This window comes from Thunnus thynnus, chromosome 14, assembly GCF_963924715.1.
Source record: "Thunnus thynnus chromosome 14, fThuThy2.1, whole genome shotgun sequence".
In the NCBI taxonomy this organism is placed as follows: Eukaryota; Metazoa; Chordata; class Actinopteri; order Scombriformes; family Scombridae; genus Thunnus; species Thunnus thynnus.
Window position 1 is genome coordinate 30,989,652 of NC_089530.1, and position 20,743 is coordinate 31,010,394.

General features: G+C 43.4%; 1 protein-coding gene across 2 annotated transcripts; it reads right to left on the reverse strand.

The window, feature by feature from the left end:
- Nucleotides 1–4,108: 4,108 nt before the first annotated feature.
- Nucleotides 4,109–20,528, reverse strand: znf318 (zinc finger protein 318). Of its 2 annotated transcripts, none has more exons than XM_067610970.1 (11): nucleotides 20,068–20,528; nucleotides 18,109–18,218; nucleotides 17,370–17,961; nucleotides 15,503–16,727; nucleotides 15,160–15,266; nucleotides 14,981–15,080; nucleotides 14,585–14,895; nucleotides 12,448–12,657; nucleotides 11,391–11,484; nucleotides 10,679–10,797; nucleotides 4,109–9,000 (listed from the first exon to the last, which is right to left on the reverse strand). In XM_067610970.1, exons 1-11 carry the CDS (start codon nucleotides 20,320–20,322, stop codon nucleotides 6,178–6,180), a joined length of 5,946 nt encoding a protein of 1,981 aa, XP_067467071.1. In that variant the 5' UTR covers nucleotides 20,323–20,528; the 3' UTR covers nucleotides 4,109–6,177. The 2 variants fall into 2 exon arrangements, with proteins under 2 accessions (XP_067467071.1, XP_067467070.1); XM_067610969.1 differs by having other exon boundaries at nucleotides 12,448–12,660.
- Between the last annotated feature and the right edge of the window lie 215 nt (nucleotides 20,529–20,743).

Consider the following 20,743-nt stretch of genomic DNA (forward strand, 5'->3'; position numbering starts at 1 on the left):
CAGGTGTGGAAACTTACCTTTCATATCCATTTAAACCTGTGTGTGTCAACTTCTGTGTTTATTATCAGGTCAAACATTCAAGGGTGTGTAAACGTTTGATCAGGGCCATTTTGGTGATTTCAGTTATGATGTAAAAAGGGCAAAAACAATTATGTGACAATAAATGGCTTCACTTGACCATTGTCCCTAAATAAAACAAAAGTTTTCAGCATGATCAGTTATTTTTTCCAAAATATGGCTGATATTTCACAAATTTTACCAGGGTATGTAAACTTATGAGCACAACTGTATGTATGGACATTTTAAAATACACAAAGTACCATAGATATAAAAGATAAACTAAAAACTATCAACTTTAAAGTGAGAGGTTTGTAATGTAGAAGTTAAATAACCCAAACATGTTAAAATAGCATAAATAATTATAAAGAAGAATAAACTAAAAAACAAGATGTACCTTTAAAGAGCCACAGGGAGTGTGTGTGTGTGTGTGTCTGTCAGCAGCTCACTTACCTGCTGACCTTCACTCCTCCTCCTCTTCCTCCTCTTTGATCAGAGCATCTCCTCTTCATCATCTCAGATCTGTTTAGCAGACTGAAGCCATCACTCTGTATCTGTGTTACTGTTGTTCAGTCAGTGATGGAGGAAGAACTCACACCCTTTACTTAAAGGACCAGTTCCCAGGGTTTCCAGTGTTCCCAGTGTTTCCAGTGTGTTAAACCAGCAGTCAGGTGTCTGTAATCATTCCTCCTGTTCATACTGGATATTAAAAGATCCTTCAAATGTGCTTTCAATGGAAGTGATGGAGGCCAAAATCCACAGTGTGTCCACACAGTCATTTAAAAGTCTGTGTGAAGCTTCTATTCAGCTTCAGCAGTCTGAGTTAGTCACATCAAGTGGATATCTGACACATTTACAGTCTTTTTAGCATCAAATTCCCTCTTTGTGTTTCCTCGGACAGTGTTTCCCTGTTGAGCTGCAGGTGGAAGTATAGTAACAAAAAGAGGAACTTTGGCACTAAAAAGACTGTAACGTTGAAAGATATCTACTTGATTTGACTCATTTGGACGCTGAAGCTTCATATTAGCTTCAGATCAACTTTGAAATACATTTTTGCACAGAAGGAGGACTGTGGATTTTGTCCTCCATCACTTCCATTGTAAGGTCATTATGAAGGGATCTTCTAATGGTCAGTATGAACAGGAGGAATGATTACAGCAAGAAACACAGCTTTAATGTTCATTTGAAGACTGACTGTTGGTTTAAAACACGTGAAACACTGTGAACTCGTCTTTTAATGACAGAAACATGACAAACTGAGTTAAGTTCAACTTTATTTTTCCATCACATCACATATAACTGTGAAACATTTTCTTTCATTAATTCCTGTAAAATATTAACAGCTGAGTTTCTGTATCTACAACAGGATGTGTTGACTCAGCAATCTTCTGTCACCAGCAGCAACAAAAACTTTTACATTTGTACTTTCAGACTCGTCTCATCAGACTTATAATGTTTATTGTTGTTGCTTCATCAGCTGAAGAAAAAAAACACATCATCATCACACTTAAACCTCCAAATGACTCTGTCACCTTTGAGCTTCAGCACGATTTGTTTCTTTAATATCAGGATCAATAAAACAAACACCTGCAGTACAACAGCAGAACAACACGTTTCTTTACTGCATAGAAACATATTTTCTATTATTTATTGATCCTAAAAGATAAAAAATTACAGCAGCTACATTGGAGGTGGATGAGAAACAAGTTATATAACAAACACAGTGTTCAGTCAGTACTGGTGTTTATACAGTGTTCAGTCAGTACTGGTGTTTGTGTCAGTACTGGTGTTTATACAGACAGTGTTCGGTCAGTACTGGTGTTTGTACAGACAGTGTTCGGTCAGTACTGGTGTTTGTACAGACAGTGTTCAGTCAGTACTGATGTTTGTACAGACTTACCTTCTCTGCAGATTCAAACTGAATCGATCTAACGCTGCTGCACGTGTTATCTGTTATAAAGAATTTAACAGATCGCCTGATGGTAGACAAACACATGACATCATCATATCAGCTGAGCTCTGTATTGATGTCACTTCCTTAAATACTCAGACATGTGATTGGCACAGAGCACGACGCGGCCCCACATACTTAACCGTGTAAATCATTTATGAAGTATATTGATAGATTCAGGTTCCCAAAGCTGATTGTTGCTTTTCTGTTGTGTTAAAGCATCATAAATGATATATTTTGGGTTTTCTGTTAGTTGGACAAAACAAGCAGATTGAAAAAGTCACTTTGGACAGTTTTCTGACACTTTACAGACCAAATGATGAATTGTCAGATTAATCAATGATGATTATATTCTTGATTATATTATTAGTTGTTGAGTCTGTACGGGGACAGAAATCAGCTAAAAATGTCCATCTCACTTTTCTATGAGTCCAAAGTGACGTGTTTGAATGTCGTTTTGTTCGACCAACAGTGAAAAATAATAATAAGAATAATGTTTACAATACAAAAACAGAAGAAAGCATCGAATCCTCAAACTGGAGAAGATAGAATCTGCAAACTTTTGGCATTTTTACTCAGAAAGTAACTTAAATTAATTGATAATTAATTCTGTCAATCAACTAATTGATTACTCGACTACTTGTTTCAGCTCTAACACGTTAAAAGCACTCTGTGTTTGTGAAACCTCTTTGTTTATATTACTTGTGCACAAAATTTTATTTGGACATTATTTTTTTCTACAACTACAAATATTTTCTACACATTTACAAACTTGCCTCCGGCAGAGTTTTGGGCAGATTTAAAGGATGATTTATGAGCACACACATACTGATCATCATTTGAAAAGTTCAAAATCTCAAACTTTGAGACCATAAATGATTAAAGACAAACTATTTGTACCAAGGTTCACTGTAATCTCTGACTTATCGATCTCACTGTTTACAAACAGAAAAGTAACTTTATTTCAGCCTGAATTCTTTCCAAATCTGCAACATCTGTCAGTCTGGAGGTTTAAACTCATGCCCTCACAGTGTCGATGATTAACAGCAGGACCACAAACTGCATTAAACTTTCAGCGTCAGAGAAAACTCTGCTGAGTTCAGACTGTTAACTTACGGATCAGCTACAATCGCAGAAAACTGAGCCTCCTACCAGCCTGTCAAACAGCAAACAAACCATAAACCTTCTCTAAACAGTCCAGATCTGAGTGGAGTCCTGCGGGGATCAAAAGATGTGGCCGCCGCTAACTCTGCCTGCACACTGCCGCTCAGACATACATGGCTGCTTATTTTCTGCTGAATTACAGCTAAAAACTCGCTAACGGCTGATGCTGCTCTGGTGAGAGTGATTTGCAGGCAAGCTAAACATCCTGGCGATGACTATTTCCTGGTGTTTAACAGCTCCGAACTCATACCCCTCCAAAAAAAAAAACCCAGAAAAATCCCATCCCTGAATACTGTTGTTGGCCTTGTTTCCCCTAAAATTATTATTTTAGTTTTAATTATAACAATAATAATAAATAATAATATCACTTGAATTTAAGATTTTCAGGACAAAAAATTGTGGTACATTTTCTCCTCCAACTTATTTCAAGTCAAATTCTGCTCTGTAAGTGGAGTCGGGATTACAGGTGCAAATTAGCTGTTGAGCATGTTTTCACCGATGTTAAAATGTTAGTGTTGATTCATGTGAACTCTTCCCTTTAAACAAATAATTCATTTTTCAGAATACTGTATTTCAAACTCTTAAATATATATTTACTGGGCTATTAGCTTTTATCCATATTGCACGCTCCTGTAAACTCTACTGTCTAGGCCTAATGATTATTTTCATTAGCAATGAATCTGTTGATTACTGTCTTGATCAATCAATTAGTTGTTTGGTCCATAAAATGTCAGAAAATGGTGGGAAATGTGAATCAGTGTTTCCCAAAGTTCAGGATGACGTCCTCAAATGTCTTGTCGAGACCATTAAAGAATAGGAAAGTTTCATTATAATCATCAAAGAACTATTTTCTAAAGAAATAATTAAAAGCATCTTTACTAATGATCCTCAAACACTCTGAAGTCTTCTTTACATAAAGATCACAACACACAGACCTGCTGTTTATATCCTCACTAGCTTTTATTAAAACTCTACTTACAGCAACAAGTTTTATAGGACAAGCAGTTGGTTTCTATTGTGACCCAAACACAGTGACACTGAGCGCAGATCAGTGCATCAAACACAATGAAGGGAGGAAACCTGGTGCAGTTTTATAGGAATCCATTCCTGGATGTCGCTGCTACAGCTCTCTAACGAACCGAGCCGTCGTTGGTCCGTGCTGCCGGTTTTACTTAACCAGCTCAGAACTTTCAGAACTCTCGTCCCCGAATCAAAAACACCTCGAGGAGAAAATAAACAGAAGGAACAGACTCGTGACTCTGAACTGGAATAGAAAACAAGAAAAACAACAAACAGTGTACAGTACGTTACCTTCAGGAGGAGAAGGAGAAAAGGTGCGACACAAATAGCGGTTATCTTTAAAGGAACAGTCCGACATTTTAGAAACTCCTCTTATTCAGTCATCTCCAGAGTCAAATGAGAAGTGGACATCAGTTTCATCTTTGTGCGTTTTATCATTAACTAAAATTTCCCTAAAGAGGCTGAAACCAAACAAGGAGTTTATTCCAACAAGTATCGTCTGTGGAGCCAAATGTTCACATATAATACAAAAATAAAGTCCACAACAGTCGCTGTCTTATGTTTACAACCCACTCAACCAAAAAGTCATTTTTTAAAAACGAAGTATTAGAAATATAAGATTAGAGAAATGTCTGAAAAAAATATCCTCCTTTCCTTTTAGTTGTCCTGCGACCCTGTGAGGGGTCTCAACCCCAAGGTTGAGAAGCACTGAACTAAGGGGACCAAACAGCCCCGTTCTGTACCATAGAGCTCCATTATTATCCAAAAATTACAGAACCAGAAGGCTGCTGATATTCTATATTTTTCTTCATGTGCAGCTCCAAACCAACGATGAACTGATCTACTAACAGTGTAACTGTGCCGCAGACCTCTGTTGTCCAAAAACTATTAAAAACACGTCAATGAGCCACATTATGTTCCTTCAAACACACACACTGTACTTTATTTTGATTCAGTCTCTCTCACACACACACACCGTCCTGCAGCTAGAAATACTCAATACAGCACCAAATGTAGATTCATCCGCGGTTGAAAATACTCCCCAACAAATGTGCTTTTTCTTCCTGTTTGTTTGATAAAAACTAGTGACCAGCTGTTTTAGGAAATTACTGAACCTTTTTAAACATGAGAGTATTTGTGATTTTAAAGTCTTCAGAGGAAACCAATGAGCTCTGAGCTGAGAGACATCGACAGAGCAGAGGAGGAAAGAACTTAAAAATCCTCTCCGAACTAAACTTTATTGACAGTAATTATTTAAACTAGCAGGAATGGAGCTTTGTATAAAATGTTGGACCTGGATGGTGAGTGGTAGTGTAGTGTAGTGGTGGTGCTCTGGCTTCACATTGTCATTCAAAATCAGTTACAAGCACAGTGAAGAGCCAAACTGTTTATTATAGTATAATAAACTAGTATAGTTTGATTCTGCTTTGCTAGTTTTATGAGCTGAAATGATTTAAAAAAAACAACCAGACTGAACAGTTAACTGTAATGAAGGAATATGTTCAAAATGTGTTAATAGCTTTTGGCCGACTATGGAGGTCCTTGGTATGAAGGCATTAACTTTAATCAGGCTGGTACTTGTCAGCAGAATAAAGTCATCAGTTTTTAACAAATATTCAGACATTTGTTGTTGGTTTTTGTCCTTCAAGGGAATTTTTTGATGTTAAGAAAAGTATACTACTGTGTGCTGAGCAGGGCTAGGCACAACCTGAACCTATCTATCTTTGTGCTGAACAACCGAGATGAAACTGATACCCATCTTCTTATTGGACTCTGGAGAAGACAGAAAAGAGGATTTACCAAAACATTAAACTGGCCTTTTAAACAGATGAAGGTCAATGTTTTGAAAGTGTCAAGTCTATCATCTCAAGTGTCTCTCGTTACTTCCAGCTGCCTTCAAGTCCAATGTTAATAAATGACTGTGGCTTATGATCCTCTGAACTTCCTGGAGATATACCTCCCGACATTCAGAGTCCAGTCAGCTCCTACTCAAAGTTAAAATCGTAGTCAAAGTTCAGGGAGGTCATGTCAGAGGGAAGGCCCAGGGTCTCAGGGGTGATTTCCATCATTTGAGAGTCATCCTCGCTGGGTTTCCCCTCCTCTACATGCAACCCAGAGCCATGATCTGACGTCTCAAACCCCTTTGGGTCTGAAGCTGCCGAATCAGAGTCTCCTGAAGCCAGCTCAGGTTCTGGTTCGGACTGGCTCTGCTGGGCCTGCTGCCGCCGGGTCTGGTATCTGGTTTGGGATCGGGTTTGTCGGACAGGGCCAGAGGCAGGAGGGGTTCTCTTTGTAGGAGTCATTTTGCCTCTAGTTTTGGGACCTGGCTTGGATTCAAGTTCGGTTACTGGAGCTGTGTCAGAGAGGGACTCTGGAAGACCCTGGGGCTGAGTGTCCTGGTCTGGTTGGGGTTCAGATTGTGGTTCTGTCTGAATTTGAGGAACCAGTTTGGGATGAGTTTGTGATGTTGGTTCCAGCTTGGCAGGCTCAGTTTGTGGAGCAATTTGGGACTCAAATTTAGGAGTCTGGGACTGGTTTTGAGGGACACTCTGAGCCTCAGACGGAGTTGAAGTTTGTGAAGTAGGTTTGAATGGAGCCTCCTCAGGTGTTTGAGCTGGGACAGGCTGCATGGACCAAACTGATGCAATCTGAATGTCTAATTTTGACTGAGTTTGTGTACTTGATGGTGAATTGTTTGAGTCTGGTCGTGGAGACGTATGAACCTCAGTTGGAGGTTGGGGCTGGGTTTTAGGCTGGGCCTGGGGTTGTGGTATTGATGCTTGATGGGCTACAACTGTACTTTTATTGGTGCCACTCCAATCAGCTCTGGTGTCTGCCATTACTGGTTTGGTGATAGAGGAAGTGCCTGACTGGCTGGCGTCTGCGATTACTGGTTTGGTGATGGAGGAAGTGCCTGACTGGCTGGCGTCTGTGATTACTGGTTTGGTTATGGAGGAAGTGCCTGACTGGCTAGCATCCACCGTTACTGGTTTGGTGATGGAGGAAGTACCTGACTGGCTGGCATCCACCATTACTGGTTTGGTGATGGAGGAAGTGCCTGACTGGCTGGCATCTACCGTTACTGGTTTGGTGATGGAGGGAGTGCCTGACTGGCTGGCATCCACCGTCACTGGTTTGGTGATGGAGGAAGTGCCTGACTGGCTGACACTACTGTAGAAGATGCCAAATAAGTCCTGGGCTTTGGCTGCAGCCAGGTTACTCTTCAGTTTCTCAGACCTCTGAGCTCCATCGCCCATGTTCATGAAAGGTGGAGGCTTGACAAACACCGTACGGGTCTGCTCGCTCTCCGGGACGCCGGGAGCGGCCACATCAGACACTATCTTTATCATTGTTGATTGTGCAGGTTTAGCCTCAGATGGAGCAGGGGTGGTTTCAGATGGAGCAGAGGCAGCCTCCACTGGGGCAGGTTTAACCTCTGTTGGGGCAGGTTTAGACACTGGTGGCGCAGGTTTAACCTCCACTGGGGCAGGTTTAGACACCGGTGGCGCAGGTTTAACCTCAAATGGCACAGGTTTAGACACCGGCAGTGCAGGCACAGCCTCGAATGGACCAGGTTTACCAACTGGCGGCACAGGTTTAGTTTCCAGCAGTGCGTTCTGGGCGTTTAGAGCCTTTGTGAGAGGATCAGTGAATATCGGGAAGTCTTTGGGAGGAGTCCCTAGTGCACCTGTGTTTTGGGGTCTCATGGAGAGAAAGGTATTCAGAGGTGCAGGTCTACCCATCATGGCTGTTTTCCTCAGGACTGCAGCAGGTGCAGGGAGGTTGGGCCGGATTCTTCCCCGGTTGGCGCCCTGGGTCACCCAGGGAGGAGGCATGTTGCTCTGGCCTGACAGCTTCTCAGCTATCTCCTTAGCGACAGCCATAGACTTTGCAAAAGAATCTTCCACTGAGACCGGATTCAGCTTCACAGATGCTTCCTCCTCCTTGATGAACTCAGCGGCCACTTTTTCCGCCTCCTTTGCCAGCACGTTCTCCCTCTTCTTCCACGTGAACTTTCCGAACGAGGGTGTTGTGGTCATGGGTGCTGGTTTGCCAGCCTCCAGGCTCTGCTTGCGGAGCTTTGCCCTCATGGCCGGACTGGGTCCACAGAGGATTTTGGGTGGGTCGTAGGGTTTTGACGGAGGTTCAGGCTGTTTGTGGACCTCCAGTTTCCCGAGCTCAGGCTTTTTAAAAGCTTCCTTCTCAGCCTTAAGTTTTCCTTCATCTCGCTCCCTGTCATACTTGGACCTAGTATCTGAATATTTACCATATTTATACTTGTCATCATCGTCTCTTGGGCCATATCTTGGTCGGTTGTCATATCTGTCATCTTCCTCCCTGCGATACCGGTATCGATATTCTTCTTCTTTGCTGTATTTGTATCTGTCTTCCTCATCTCTTCTGCTGTATTTAGCCCTCTCCTCTTCCTCTCGGCTGTACCGGTATTTATCATCCTTCTTGTTGTATTTATATTTTTCATCTTCATCTTTCTTGCTGTAAGAAGGACTCTCCTCTCCCTTGCTCTTGGCATTTTTAAAATCCTCTTCCTTCTTGCCCAGTTTCGGCTTTTCCTCCTCTTCCTCCTTTTTATCTTTGGATTTCTCCTCTTTCCGACCATCATCATCCTCCTCCTTCTTTTTCTCCTTGTCCTTTTTCTCCTTTTTGTGTTTGGTCTTTTCCTCCTTGTCTTTGCTGCCTTTCTCCTCGTCATCGTGTTTGCGTTTCTTTCCACTCGTCTCTATGGCCAGTCCTGCCTGGCGATCCAAGTTCCTCCTCTGTTCGTACAGCGGATTCTCATACATTTGTTTCTGGGGAAGGAGGCATTAAAACAGAAGGACAAGACAGTGAAGACGATATATGAACAAGACTTCTGCCTGACATACAAACACAAATCTCATTCTGAATGTAACTTAGACACAAAATACTCCTAATTCTTATTGGGATGCTGCGTTCATGTGATGTTGGAGTTCCACATGGTTAGGGTTAGAAAATGAAAATTTGAAAATCGTAATCTTGATAAATGCCTGTTCGTTCTTACATGACAACGATTTGCAATAGCAGAGAGATCTACAGCATCAAACCCAACGCATGTGACAAACTGCACAGGAAGAAAATGACAGGACATCATGTAAATAAACCTAATGTGTGTGAGAGACACTGAAGACAAAGCAGCTCTAGATTCATCTGAATAAACAGAATTGAGATCCCGATTTTCTTCCACAATTCTTTTCAAATGAAAAAAAACATCAATTCCTAATAATATAACAATAATAATAATTTTTTAACTAGAGCTGTGCAGCCCTAGCACGAGTCATAGTTACCACTTTCTGACTCTGACTCTCTAAATAGTGTTCAAGATGCTGTCCAAGTCATAATTACGACTAAGACACTCTGTGCCAAATGACATCGAAGTGCCTGAAAACCAAACAAACATGGACGCTTTGTCGCAACCAAAGTTTGTGTTCAAGGTAATTAAACCCAAACTTAATGTATATAGAGTTATGTCTTCCATAGGACACTAACTCCATAATCATACAACCTTGTCGTCTGTTAATGAGTCATAAACATGAAATCTTTACGTCTCTACCGTCTATCCCATAAGATCATGAACGCAGCATCATTCAAAGACCTCTCTGGACTGTTAATTTACTGTTTCTTAGTTGTTTTTACTGACTAAAGTCCATTTTCCTCCAGTGTTTTGGGGTGAAACACATGTTGCTGTTGAATCTTTTAAAAGTCTTTTTTTTTTGTTGTGCTGTCAGCAGAACAAACTAACTTCCATTCAGCTCCATTGTGGTCTGGGTGATATGGCTCAAAAAGGACGTCTTGATTTTCTTATAGCTTGACAAAACATCAGAACATTTGCTATCAGGCTGCAACGAAAATACATGATATGGCAAAAAAAGCTGAATAATAATTATGTAAGTTCATGGGCTGTTATGGGGGTAGTCTCACGAAACCTGACTGGACAAACACAATGTTAATGATGGAGGCCAAAATCCACAGTGTGTCCACACAGTCATTTAAAAGTCTGTGTGAAGCTTCTATTCAGCTTCAGCAGTCTGAGTTAGTCATATCAAGTGGATATCTGACACATTTACAGTCTTTTTAGCATCAAATTCCCTCTTTGTGTTTCCTCGGACAGTGTTTCCCTGTTGAGCTGCAGGTGGAAGTATAGTAACAAAAAGAGGAACTTTGGCACTAAAAAGACTGTAACGTTGAAAGATATCTACTTGATTTGACTCATTTGGACGCTGAAGCTTCATATTAGCTTCAGACTGTGGATTTTGTCCTCCATCACTTCCATTGTAAGGTCATTATGAAGGGATCCTCTAATGGTCAGTATGAACAGGAGGAATGATTACAGCAAGAAAAACAGCTTTAATGTTCATTTGATGACTGACTGATGGTTTAATGACACTTGAAAAAGTGTGAACTTGTCCTTTAAATCAAAAAAATGACCCTGAACCTCTCGGACTTTACTACCTTGTACTTCTCATTGTGAGAATGGGTGGTGACGTGCTCTTCTGCACAGATGGCGTCTCCGTAAAACTCTTTACACAGCAGGCAGAAGAATCCTCTGACGGGCAGCAGGAACTCCGAACCTGCAGCAAAACACACGTAACCGCATTTTAAATCCAAAGGTGGCGATAAAATAAACTGTCAATTATGTTTACCTGATGGAACGCCTCCGTTTGCAGTACCTGTCAGGACAGGAGAGGGTTAAAGAGGTAACATCTGCTTACATATTATTTAAAAATGCATGGTGAAGAATTCAGTGGTATTATATCGGAGCAGTAACGGTTGGAAAAGTGTTGTAACTGCTCAGTGACACCACTGGAGATGCAGTTAAATGAAGACATGTTCTGGTAAACGAGCAGACAAACACTTGTAACGAGCAGTTAAAGCACTTTTCCAACAGTTAAAGCAGGACTTTACATTTACAGCAGCCTTCATTTAAAACAAGGATTGAATTGACAGTGGAGGTGCTGACAGGAGTCTCCTCTGCGGCTCGATGAGAGTCTTTGTCACTTCGTTAGTACTGTTTTCATTATGAGACACAGAGAAACTGCAGCAGAGATCCAGACTGAGCTCCACCTGGAAGCAGAAGACGGCTCAGACACCGAGATCATTGGGGAAAAAAAACTGCAGCATCACTATGACTTTAAGGAAACAGCTGAATGTGTATTACAAGTACCTTTGGCGGGTTTCGTCAGCTTCTCTTCTGACGGCATGTTCTTGGTGATTTTGGTGGGAGTGGAAGCCCAGGGTCGGTCGTACGGGTCCAGCGTCTGTGGAGCACCAGAAGGAAATCGTGTTATATGAGAAATGAGGAAGTAAAAGAGAATGCAGGTGTGAATATCATCACAACTACAGAACCAGTCAAACATCTGGACAACTACTCGTATCATGGTTTTTCTTAATGTTATTTGAAGCTGGTTCAGACATCACCAGCAGTGTCATCAAGGCAAACAGTGGCTACTGTGAGGAATCTAAAATATTTTCTGTTTACTACATATTTCCATATTTTATAGTTTGATGTCTCCAGTGTTGTTCTACGATGTAGAAAACAGTAAAAATAAAGAAAAAACCTTTGAACTTTTGACTGTATTTCTACATCAAAAAGCAGAAGAAGACATTCAGCCTCTAGTTTCACTGCTGAAGCCGACTGTAACAAGAGAAAACATTTATGACATGATGTTCATACAGCAGCAAACACTTTGTGTCCACAGGAGGAAATATAGTTGTCGACTAATACATTAATAAACTCTTATATCAGCTGACAGCTGCATTATAAACCATTTATTAACTATTTATAGACTTTTAATGATAAATCAGTGTTAGCATGCTTGTTTTATAATGCAGATCAATACTTCACTTATTTAAACCCTGTGTAATACTTCTAAAGAGACTTGTAATTAACAGTGAGCTTAACATACTTACATCATTTCTAACATTAATATAATGTTCCTTAAATATTCCTAAAGTTACCTATATTTCTTCTTTTTCATATGTAATATGGGAGACTTTATCAAACTTTGCATTTATCACATGAAAACACAGATTGTGTTGTAGCTCCTCAACAGTGAGTTGATATTTTTCTCAGATAATATTGGTGTAATTTATAGAAACATCGGTTGTTACGGCCGGTTTGTTGTTTGTGAAACTAGAAGCCGTCGTCTCGTTCAGCTCAGAAGATGAAACACACACATTTATGAATAAAGATATTTTTTACAATATGTAATAAAACAAACCTTTCGGTGAATTTTGCTGTGCAAGTGCGTGAAAAAATCAAACATGGAACCAGAGGTGAGGTTACAGTTTTTGCACCAGTGGTTTCCAGCGTCATAGTATTCGAACGGCTCAGGGGGCGGGGTCGGAGGCGGAGCCGGGGCGCTGGCAGGCGGCTTGTCCGGCGAAGCTCTTGACAACGACGACGAAGACGCCGAAGGTGCCGAGGAGGTCTGCTAAGAAACAAAGATGGAGGAGAGTCAAGACGGCGGGAGACACAGTCGGGATTCACACAAACAGTGACGGAGTTGCTTTTTCTCTCTGCTTCCACAAAATATGAAAACTGAAAAAGTTTCTTACCTTCAGCGTGTTGCAGCCTCCAAGACGTCAGTCAGCGCGACAGTCCGACTGTTGCTCTTTAACTGATCGCAAACTCTAATTCGCTTTTAAGTTTAACCTCAGGTGGGTTTTTTTTTTCTCGGAACGATGAAACATTTGAAATATAAAAAAGGTGAAAACTTTCTGTTTACATCCCTGATGTCTAGTTACTGAGCTATCTATGTTCAAACCCCCACAAGACCAGAAAATCTTGTCATGTAACTAAAACTGCAACTAATCATCATTTTCATTATTGATTAATCTGTGGAATATTTTCTCAATTAATCAATTAATCGCTTTATCCATAAAAACGGCAGGAAACAGTTCCCACAACAATCCTTTAACAGTCCACAACATCACATGACCTGAGCTGCAACTAACAATCAGTTTCATTATTGATTCATCCCTCCATTATTTTCTCCGTTAATTGATTAGTTGTTTGGTCCAGAAAATGGTGAAAAATGACGACGTCATCAAATGTGCACAAAGATCTTCAGTTTACTGTCACAGTAAATATTCACATTTAACAAGCTGCAATCAGAGAATTTGGACTTTTTCATTCTTAGAAATTAAATTAATTAATTATCCAAATAGTTGGTGATTGATCTAACAGTTGACAACTTATTGATTAATAGTTGCAGCTCAAGTCACAAACAAAGAAAAGCAGAAAATCTTCACGATTATGAAACTGGAAACTGTGAATGTTTGAAATTTTTACCAGAACAAAAGTCTTCAAAGATGATGATTAATTTACTGTTAATTGATCTGTTTAACAAACTGGAACCACTGAATGTTTTGCTTTTTTGCTTAAAATAGCTGCCGACTAATCAATTAATTAATTGACCAATCGACATGTATCGATTCTAATAGTGTGTAACGTGCAGATGACTGACGGATTTCAAGCTTCTTTGCACCAAAATCAGAAGAAATAAGTCTTTTTGTTTAAGTTCAGTAATAAGAGAAGAAAACCTTCCAGGATTAGTTTCAATCAACAAACTCGATGCACATCCACTGCATGTAATCACGTGTCTGTCCCAGTGCATGATGGGAAACTGTCAGACTGGGCGAGTGAGGACGACTACGGGTGCGTTTTAGGATCGACTGAACGGTGAACAGACGCGTTTAAAAAGTGCACAAAAATCAATAAAATACAATTAAAAAAGAAATTAAAAGAAAACATCAAAGCAGCTGAAACAGACTTTAAATAAACAGTTAAATCTGATACAGTCAGTAATGTAATCTGATCATAATCTGATCATAATCTGATCTTTCTTCTGTTTAAACATACAGATTAAAAACATTTTAACAAACAAAGCTGCTCTGATTTAAGTCCACATGAGACTTAAAACTGTTTTTAAATAATCTGAATAAAAGCTGAGATGATCCCTAGCTATGATGTAAAAGCTCCTCATGAAAAAGAACCAAACAAGCAAATACATAAATAAATAAATACATAAATAAATAAATAAATAAATAAAGGGGAATACCACTGAATTCAGACTGTCAGAGTTCTGCACGTGCTCAGTGCTGACCAGTTTTTTTAACGTGAATCTCCAGCCAATCAGATCTCTCCTCTGTGAACGTCTGAGATGATCAATATCGACTCCAGATCACAGCTCAGCGGAGGGAAAAATCAGACGTTGATGTCGTCCATCGTCAGATGGATGAACGATGGAAAAAAGGAACATTCAGTGTTTTAGTTGCTGTAAACTGATCACATGTATTGATCGAGGGTGAATTCAGTGGTATTTCCTGTGTTACCTCCTCTGCAGATGTTTGTACCTTTAGCGTGGAGCCGCCGACCGCCTGCCGTCCCTCGGGGCTCCTCTCCGGCTCCCGTTTCTTCTTCTGTGGTGGCGACGCGTCCTCCTGCTCGTCGACCGGCTTGCCGGCCCTGCGCGGCCGGTCGGACGGCGTCAGGCCCAGGATGAGCGCCACCTTGTCGATCTCGCTGCGTTTCTTCTCGGCGGCCTCGTGCTCTTTGCGCAGGTTGGAGATCTGAGTCATGACGTCCTCCTGCAGGTGGCTGATCTTCTGCAGCAGAGGGTCTTTGTGGCCGTCCTTCTCGCGGCGCTTCTTCCTCAGGAGCTCGCCTGAGAACACACGACACGTTAAAAACAACAACCAACACATCTGGACGCCAGCAGCTGGCTCCTTGCTGACGGCACGTGAACAAACCTTGCTGCTTCCTGAGTCTCTCCAGCTCCTTCATCAGATACTCCTTCTTCTTCATCCTCAGCTCTCTGTCCTGCTTCAGCTTCTCTCTTTCCTCCAGAACCTGAACACAAACACCGTCAGCGTTGATCTGCAGCTGCTTTCATGTTTCTGTTTGTTTCATGAACAACAGGAATAAAAACCTTCTGCTTCTGGCTCTCGTTGTTCTGCTCCTCAGACACTCTCCTCTCATGGCTGCCGACTTTAGAGTTTCCTTTGTCACCGTCCTGGACCGAACTCTTCATCAAACCTGAAGACCAACACATGATCGGCTTTAACATCAGCCAATAGGAACACAGGAAAACTAATCTGACATGATTCATTCTGACATCATCATCGTCATTCCACAATCAGACCAGTTGTGAACTGATGTTAAACTTCATGTAAACAGATCTATGTTGTTATTTAGTTGTTGTCATGACGACTCCAGATATTCAGACTCAGGCTCAAAGTGTGTAAAAAAAACATCCCCCTGATCAGACTGACCTTTGACCCCGGGCTCGGGGGTCTGCTTATTGTAGGGCGGTTTGTATGGCATTGTGGGGGGGAAGTCGTCGGGGGCGGTCTGGGGGGGCAGGGTCATGCTGGGGGGCGGGTACATGGGCGGCCACTGCTGGTGCATGTAGGACAGGTAGTTCCCGTACTGGCTGTACCCCGGCGGCGGGTAGTTGGGTGGCATCATGCTGTGCACCTGTGAGGGGGGGTATGTGGGGATGGGCACCCCGGTGTGGGTGGGGATGGCGCTGGGTTCTGGGGTTTGTGGCGGCAGCTCTTTGTGAGCCGGCGGCGCCGTGGCTCCGCCCTTCATCTCTTTGAGGGATTTGGGCGGAGCCACGGCGCCGCTCTTCCTGCGGCCGTCGTCGCTGCTCCAGCTGCCGGCTCGGCTGCGACTCCTGCTGCTGCTGCTGCAGCTGGAGCTGCCGCTGTGGCTCCGCCTCCTGCGCCCGCGGCTGTGCCGGCTGCCGTCCGAGCTGCAGGAGGAGTACCGCTGGCGCCGTGTGGGCGTCTTGGGAGGCGGCTTGTTTCCATGGAGCCGCTCCTTGGTCCTGGCGGCCATCTTGCTGATCTCAACCACGCCCAGGTCCAGACCGATGGTCTGCAGCAAGTCCTGGATTTTCTCGTATTCCTCCAGCGCCTGCCGCTCGCTCTCCTCCAGCGGCTCCGTCCCCGGCGGGTAGGCGGGGTTCGACACCTGGACCGTAATGTTCTGGTCGGGGCTGATGGTGGGTCGACTGGCGTACCTCATGTCTACCTCACCTCTGGTGGGAGGGGCCTGAAGGTGTGGCGAGGCCCCCTGGGGGAGGCCGTATGACTGAGCGAGGACTGCTTTCTGCGGCGGGTAATCTCCGTACAGCGCCTCCTCCGTCACGTCCGCGTACAGATCCAACGTGTGATGTCGCAGCGGCTCTGGCGGCGCCGGCGGTTTGGGCTCCTCCGCGTCTCCGTACAGGAACTTCTCCTCGTCGTCGATGTCGTCCACGGTCTTCTCCGGAGCCTTGGCCGCCCCGGCCGCCGCCGCCGGGCCGAGCAGGTTCAGGATCTCTTTGATCTCGGCGTCGAGACCGGCGCGCTGAGCCATCTGCGGGTCGGACCGGAGCTCCGACAGCATGGACGCCACCATGTGAGGCTCCATGCCTTTCATGGCCTGCAGCAGCTGGTCGGCCACGCGGGAGATGTTGGAGCCCTGCAGACCTCTGGGAGAGTCTGAGCTCTGAAACACAAACCACAGGAAGACACCAGAGTGACGCCTCCGTGTGACAAAGATCCTCAGATAACAGACGCAGATTATAAAGCTGATAAAATTCTCAGCGTTTGTTTACATCAATCACACCAAACTCAAAGTCTTTTGAATTATTATTAATTATTTTCTTATTGGCTCACATCTCTGCAGAGTTTATGAGTCTCTCTGAACATCTCTCATCATGCTGCTCTCTGACTCACAACTGAATTTTACAGGATGTCTCACCGTTTTCAAATTCAAGCGGAAGAAACTCTGCTTTCATTACAGTTTCATCTAAACGACGTCACTGAGAAGTTTCAACCCTTAAAACCGCTGAACAAACACATGACGGGTCGAAAGTTTTGCTGATTTAATGATGATTCAGTTTCAGACAAAGTTCTTCTTCAACTGTTTTTGTTTAAACATTTAACTTCTTCTGGGTTTGTAGACAATATTTTTATATTTCTCTTAGTGAGTTATTGTTACCTTTAAGTCCGTGCTGAAGCTGTACATGTTTATATATATAATCAACATTTTAATGACACTCTGATCTGTCAGATAAGAGGTGGAAGCTGATCTGTCGGGGTCAGCGAGTGTTTTTAACCCCGACGTCTGCAGCGTTCGGCGTCCTACCCTGACAGACGGCGAGTCCTCGGAGTCGTTGCGTTTCTTGAGGATGGATTTTGTCGGCAGACTCAGCATCTCCTCCAGCTCCTTCCTGCGCCGGGCCGTGTCCAGCTCCCTGAACTCTCTCCTGGACTTCTCGTCGCTGTCGTCAGTGCTGCGGCTGCTGGAGCTCGAGCTGCTGCTCACGCTGCGACTCCTCCTCCGGCTCTTACTGCGGGTGCGACTGGCTGCTTTGCTGTAGCTCCTCCCCCGGCTCCGCCCTCTGGACCTGGATCTGGACTTGCTGTGAGGGCGGCTCTTGCTGCGGCCCCGGCTCTTGGCTCGGCTCCGGTCCGGGCTGCGGCTCTGGCTGCGGGGCCGGCTCTTGCTCCTCGCCCGGCTCTTGCTGCGGCCCCGGCTCTTGGCCCGGCTCCGGTCCGGACTCCGGCTCTTGCTGCGGCCCCGGCTCTTGGCCCGGCTTCGGTCCGGACTCCGGCTCTGGCTGCGGGGCCGGCTCTTGGCCCGGATCCGGTCTGGACTTCGCTCTCGACTCCGGCTGCGAGGGCGGCTCCGCCCCCTGCTGCGGCTGCGCTCATACTCGGGTCGAGGACGGTAATCTCTGCACAGAAACAACACATCAACAACCAGTAAATATTCATATTTACTGGTGTCTTTAGTCTCTGTGACAGTAAACTTTGAGTTGACGTCATCTTTGGGAAACACTGATCAACGTTTTGCACCGTTTTCTGACATTTTATGAAAGTACCTCTCATGATGGCGTGGGGGGGCGGAGCCAGATGGTCCGGTCAGCTCGTTGCCGACGGTGATGACCAGGTTGTGGTCGAGGGGAAGCGGTCCTCGTGGTGACGGAGATCTCTGCAACAAAATAGAAGAAACCAGTTTTATAATAATCAGAAGGATCCACACAGATATAAAGTGAGATAAGTTGTTATCAGTATTCATCAATACATATATTTATATATTGACTAAACAATCCATCGATCTACAGAAGCAGTCGGTCTGCAGCTAATGATTATCTTCATTATTAATTAATCTGTCAATAATTTAGTTGTTTGGTCCATAAAATGTCAGAAAATGGTGAAAAATATTGATCAGTGTTTCTTAAAGTCCAAGATGACGTCAGCAAATGTTTTGTCCACAACTCAAAGATCTTCAGTTTACTGTGAAAATATTCACATTTAAGAAGCTGCAATCAGAGAATTTGGACTTTTTTTCTTTAAAAAAATGCTTGAAACGATTAATTGGTTTGTTAATCATCAGAAAAGTAATCGTCAACTATTTTGATAATCAACCATTGACTGTATATAAAGAGAGACGACATCACAGCTCCCCAAAATCAAAGGCAAACATCTGGATCGCCCCCTGCTGGCTGCTGCAGTACAGCAGTCATAAGCCCCGCCCCCTCCGTGTTATTGGATGGGACGTGAATGAAACTAAAAAAAAAAAATCACGTCAAACACATGTTTCCCAAAGATGGTTTCTGTCATTTTAGGTCATTTTTAATCACGCTGATGTTTTTGTCATTTTTCTGATGAGTTTGTTTTTAGTTATTTGACGATATAAAAAGGAGGTGTGAGGTCATGATTGACAGCTGTGACAGCCGCTCTCAAACTCTACTGCACTGACTCTGGCTCCAAATGACGTCACACAAGCAAGATGGCCGCTCACGGAAGGAAGATATTTTGGCTTCATGTTTGCATAGAGGCAGGAAGTGGAGACGCGTCGGCCATCTTTATATACAGGCGATATAATCGACTAACCGCAGCTCTAGTTGACAGATTAATAGATAATTACAAGATTTACAAAGTCTCAGAAGCAGCTGAAATTATCTGCATGAACATAACATTAAGTGAGAAAATTAGCTTTTTTGGGGTGAATCGACCCTTTAAATGCTTCATGTTGATGTTTCATCAGTCAGTCACCATCAGCTTCATCACCAAGCTTCCGGCCAAATGACCTCAACATAAGAACCTGACAGATGTTGACAGATGTTGACTGTTGGCAGAGAAATAATCTGAAGCTAAATGCTGCCGGGACAGTTCCAGGAATCACTGTGATAATGATGATGATGATGATGATGATGAGTCTGTTCATATGAATCAATCACACCGGTTTGCATCGTTATCTCACTGGAGCAAAACACGAACTCCATTCATATGTCTGGCAGTTTATTGATGTTTTGCTTGTTGACTTCATAAACAAGAGCAAATAACGAGTTAATTCATCCCGGTTAAACAGATCAGTGTGATCTTTCATTCGGCCACGTTTACATCCTTAAAAACACAAACTGTTACAGAGAAAAACAGACTTATCGGTCCACAGCTAGCTAATGTTAGCTAACGCTAGCTAGCCCGGTGTATTTTACTGAAAGTTGTAAATACTTAGTAAAAGTTAGGCTAAACTTTTTTTTATATATAAGTTACTGACAGTTTATTTGGTCCTTCTGTCAGAACATGTAAGAATGAATGTTTCAGTCTGAACCTCATCAGTAAGTTAATGTTATTATATCGGACGGGATTCGTTAAATTGGCAGATTATTGAATGGATTTTGGTGCAGAGCTGCTAATAAATGAAATGTGTATCGGGACTAATGAGAAATCTGACTTCAGGTATAATTCACTCTCAGGAGACGACAACATTCACCAGCTCCAGTCTGTTTGTTAACAGGCTCAGTTTCATATTAATTTGACCCAGTTTGACTCACCTCTCTCGGCGGAGCTCCGGCCCAGTACTCCCCGCTTCGGTGACTTCCTGCCCCGGGGGAAGGGTACCTCCTGCGCGGCGGGGAGCGACGGTAGTCCGGGTGTCCGTGGTCGTGGTAGCCGGGGTGGTACGGGGGCCTGGGACGGCTCCTGTCGTCTCTGTAGCCCGGTGCCATGTATGGCCGCGGCGGCGGGGGACCGCGGCCTTCGAAAGGCGGCGCGTAGCCTCCTCTCGGCGGAGGCCGACCGCGGTACATCTCCTCCCGCAGAGATTCTGTGGCTTCCCGCGGTCAACCAGCGGATGTATCCAGGGTTCGTTTGATGCAAATCTAAAACCCGCAATCAGTTTACTGTCTGTACAAACCGATTATTAAAGTATTCATAAGGAAATTGATTCTTTACGCCGATCAGTCTCTGCTTGCACACAAAACTTCTTCTTCTACAGACAGAAACAAACAGACAAGACTGAGCGAGCTGCTGCCCCCTGCAGGACAACATGTACACAACACCTCATCTCATCACAAGGTCCATTTAGTGGCTCCTCTGGAGCTCTCAATCATATCTCACGATCTTCCTCAGCAGATGGAGTTGGCTCAGTTCTTATGGATTTATAGATGTTCAAATTTTTTTTTCTGAGCATTTTAAGGACTTTAAACGTCATTTAAAAAGTTCATCCAC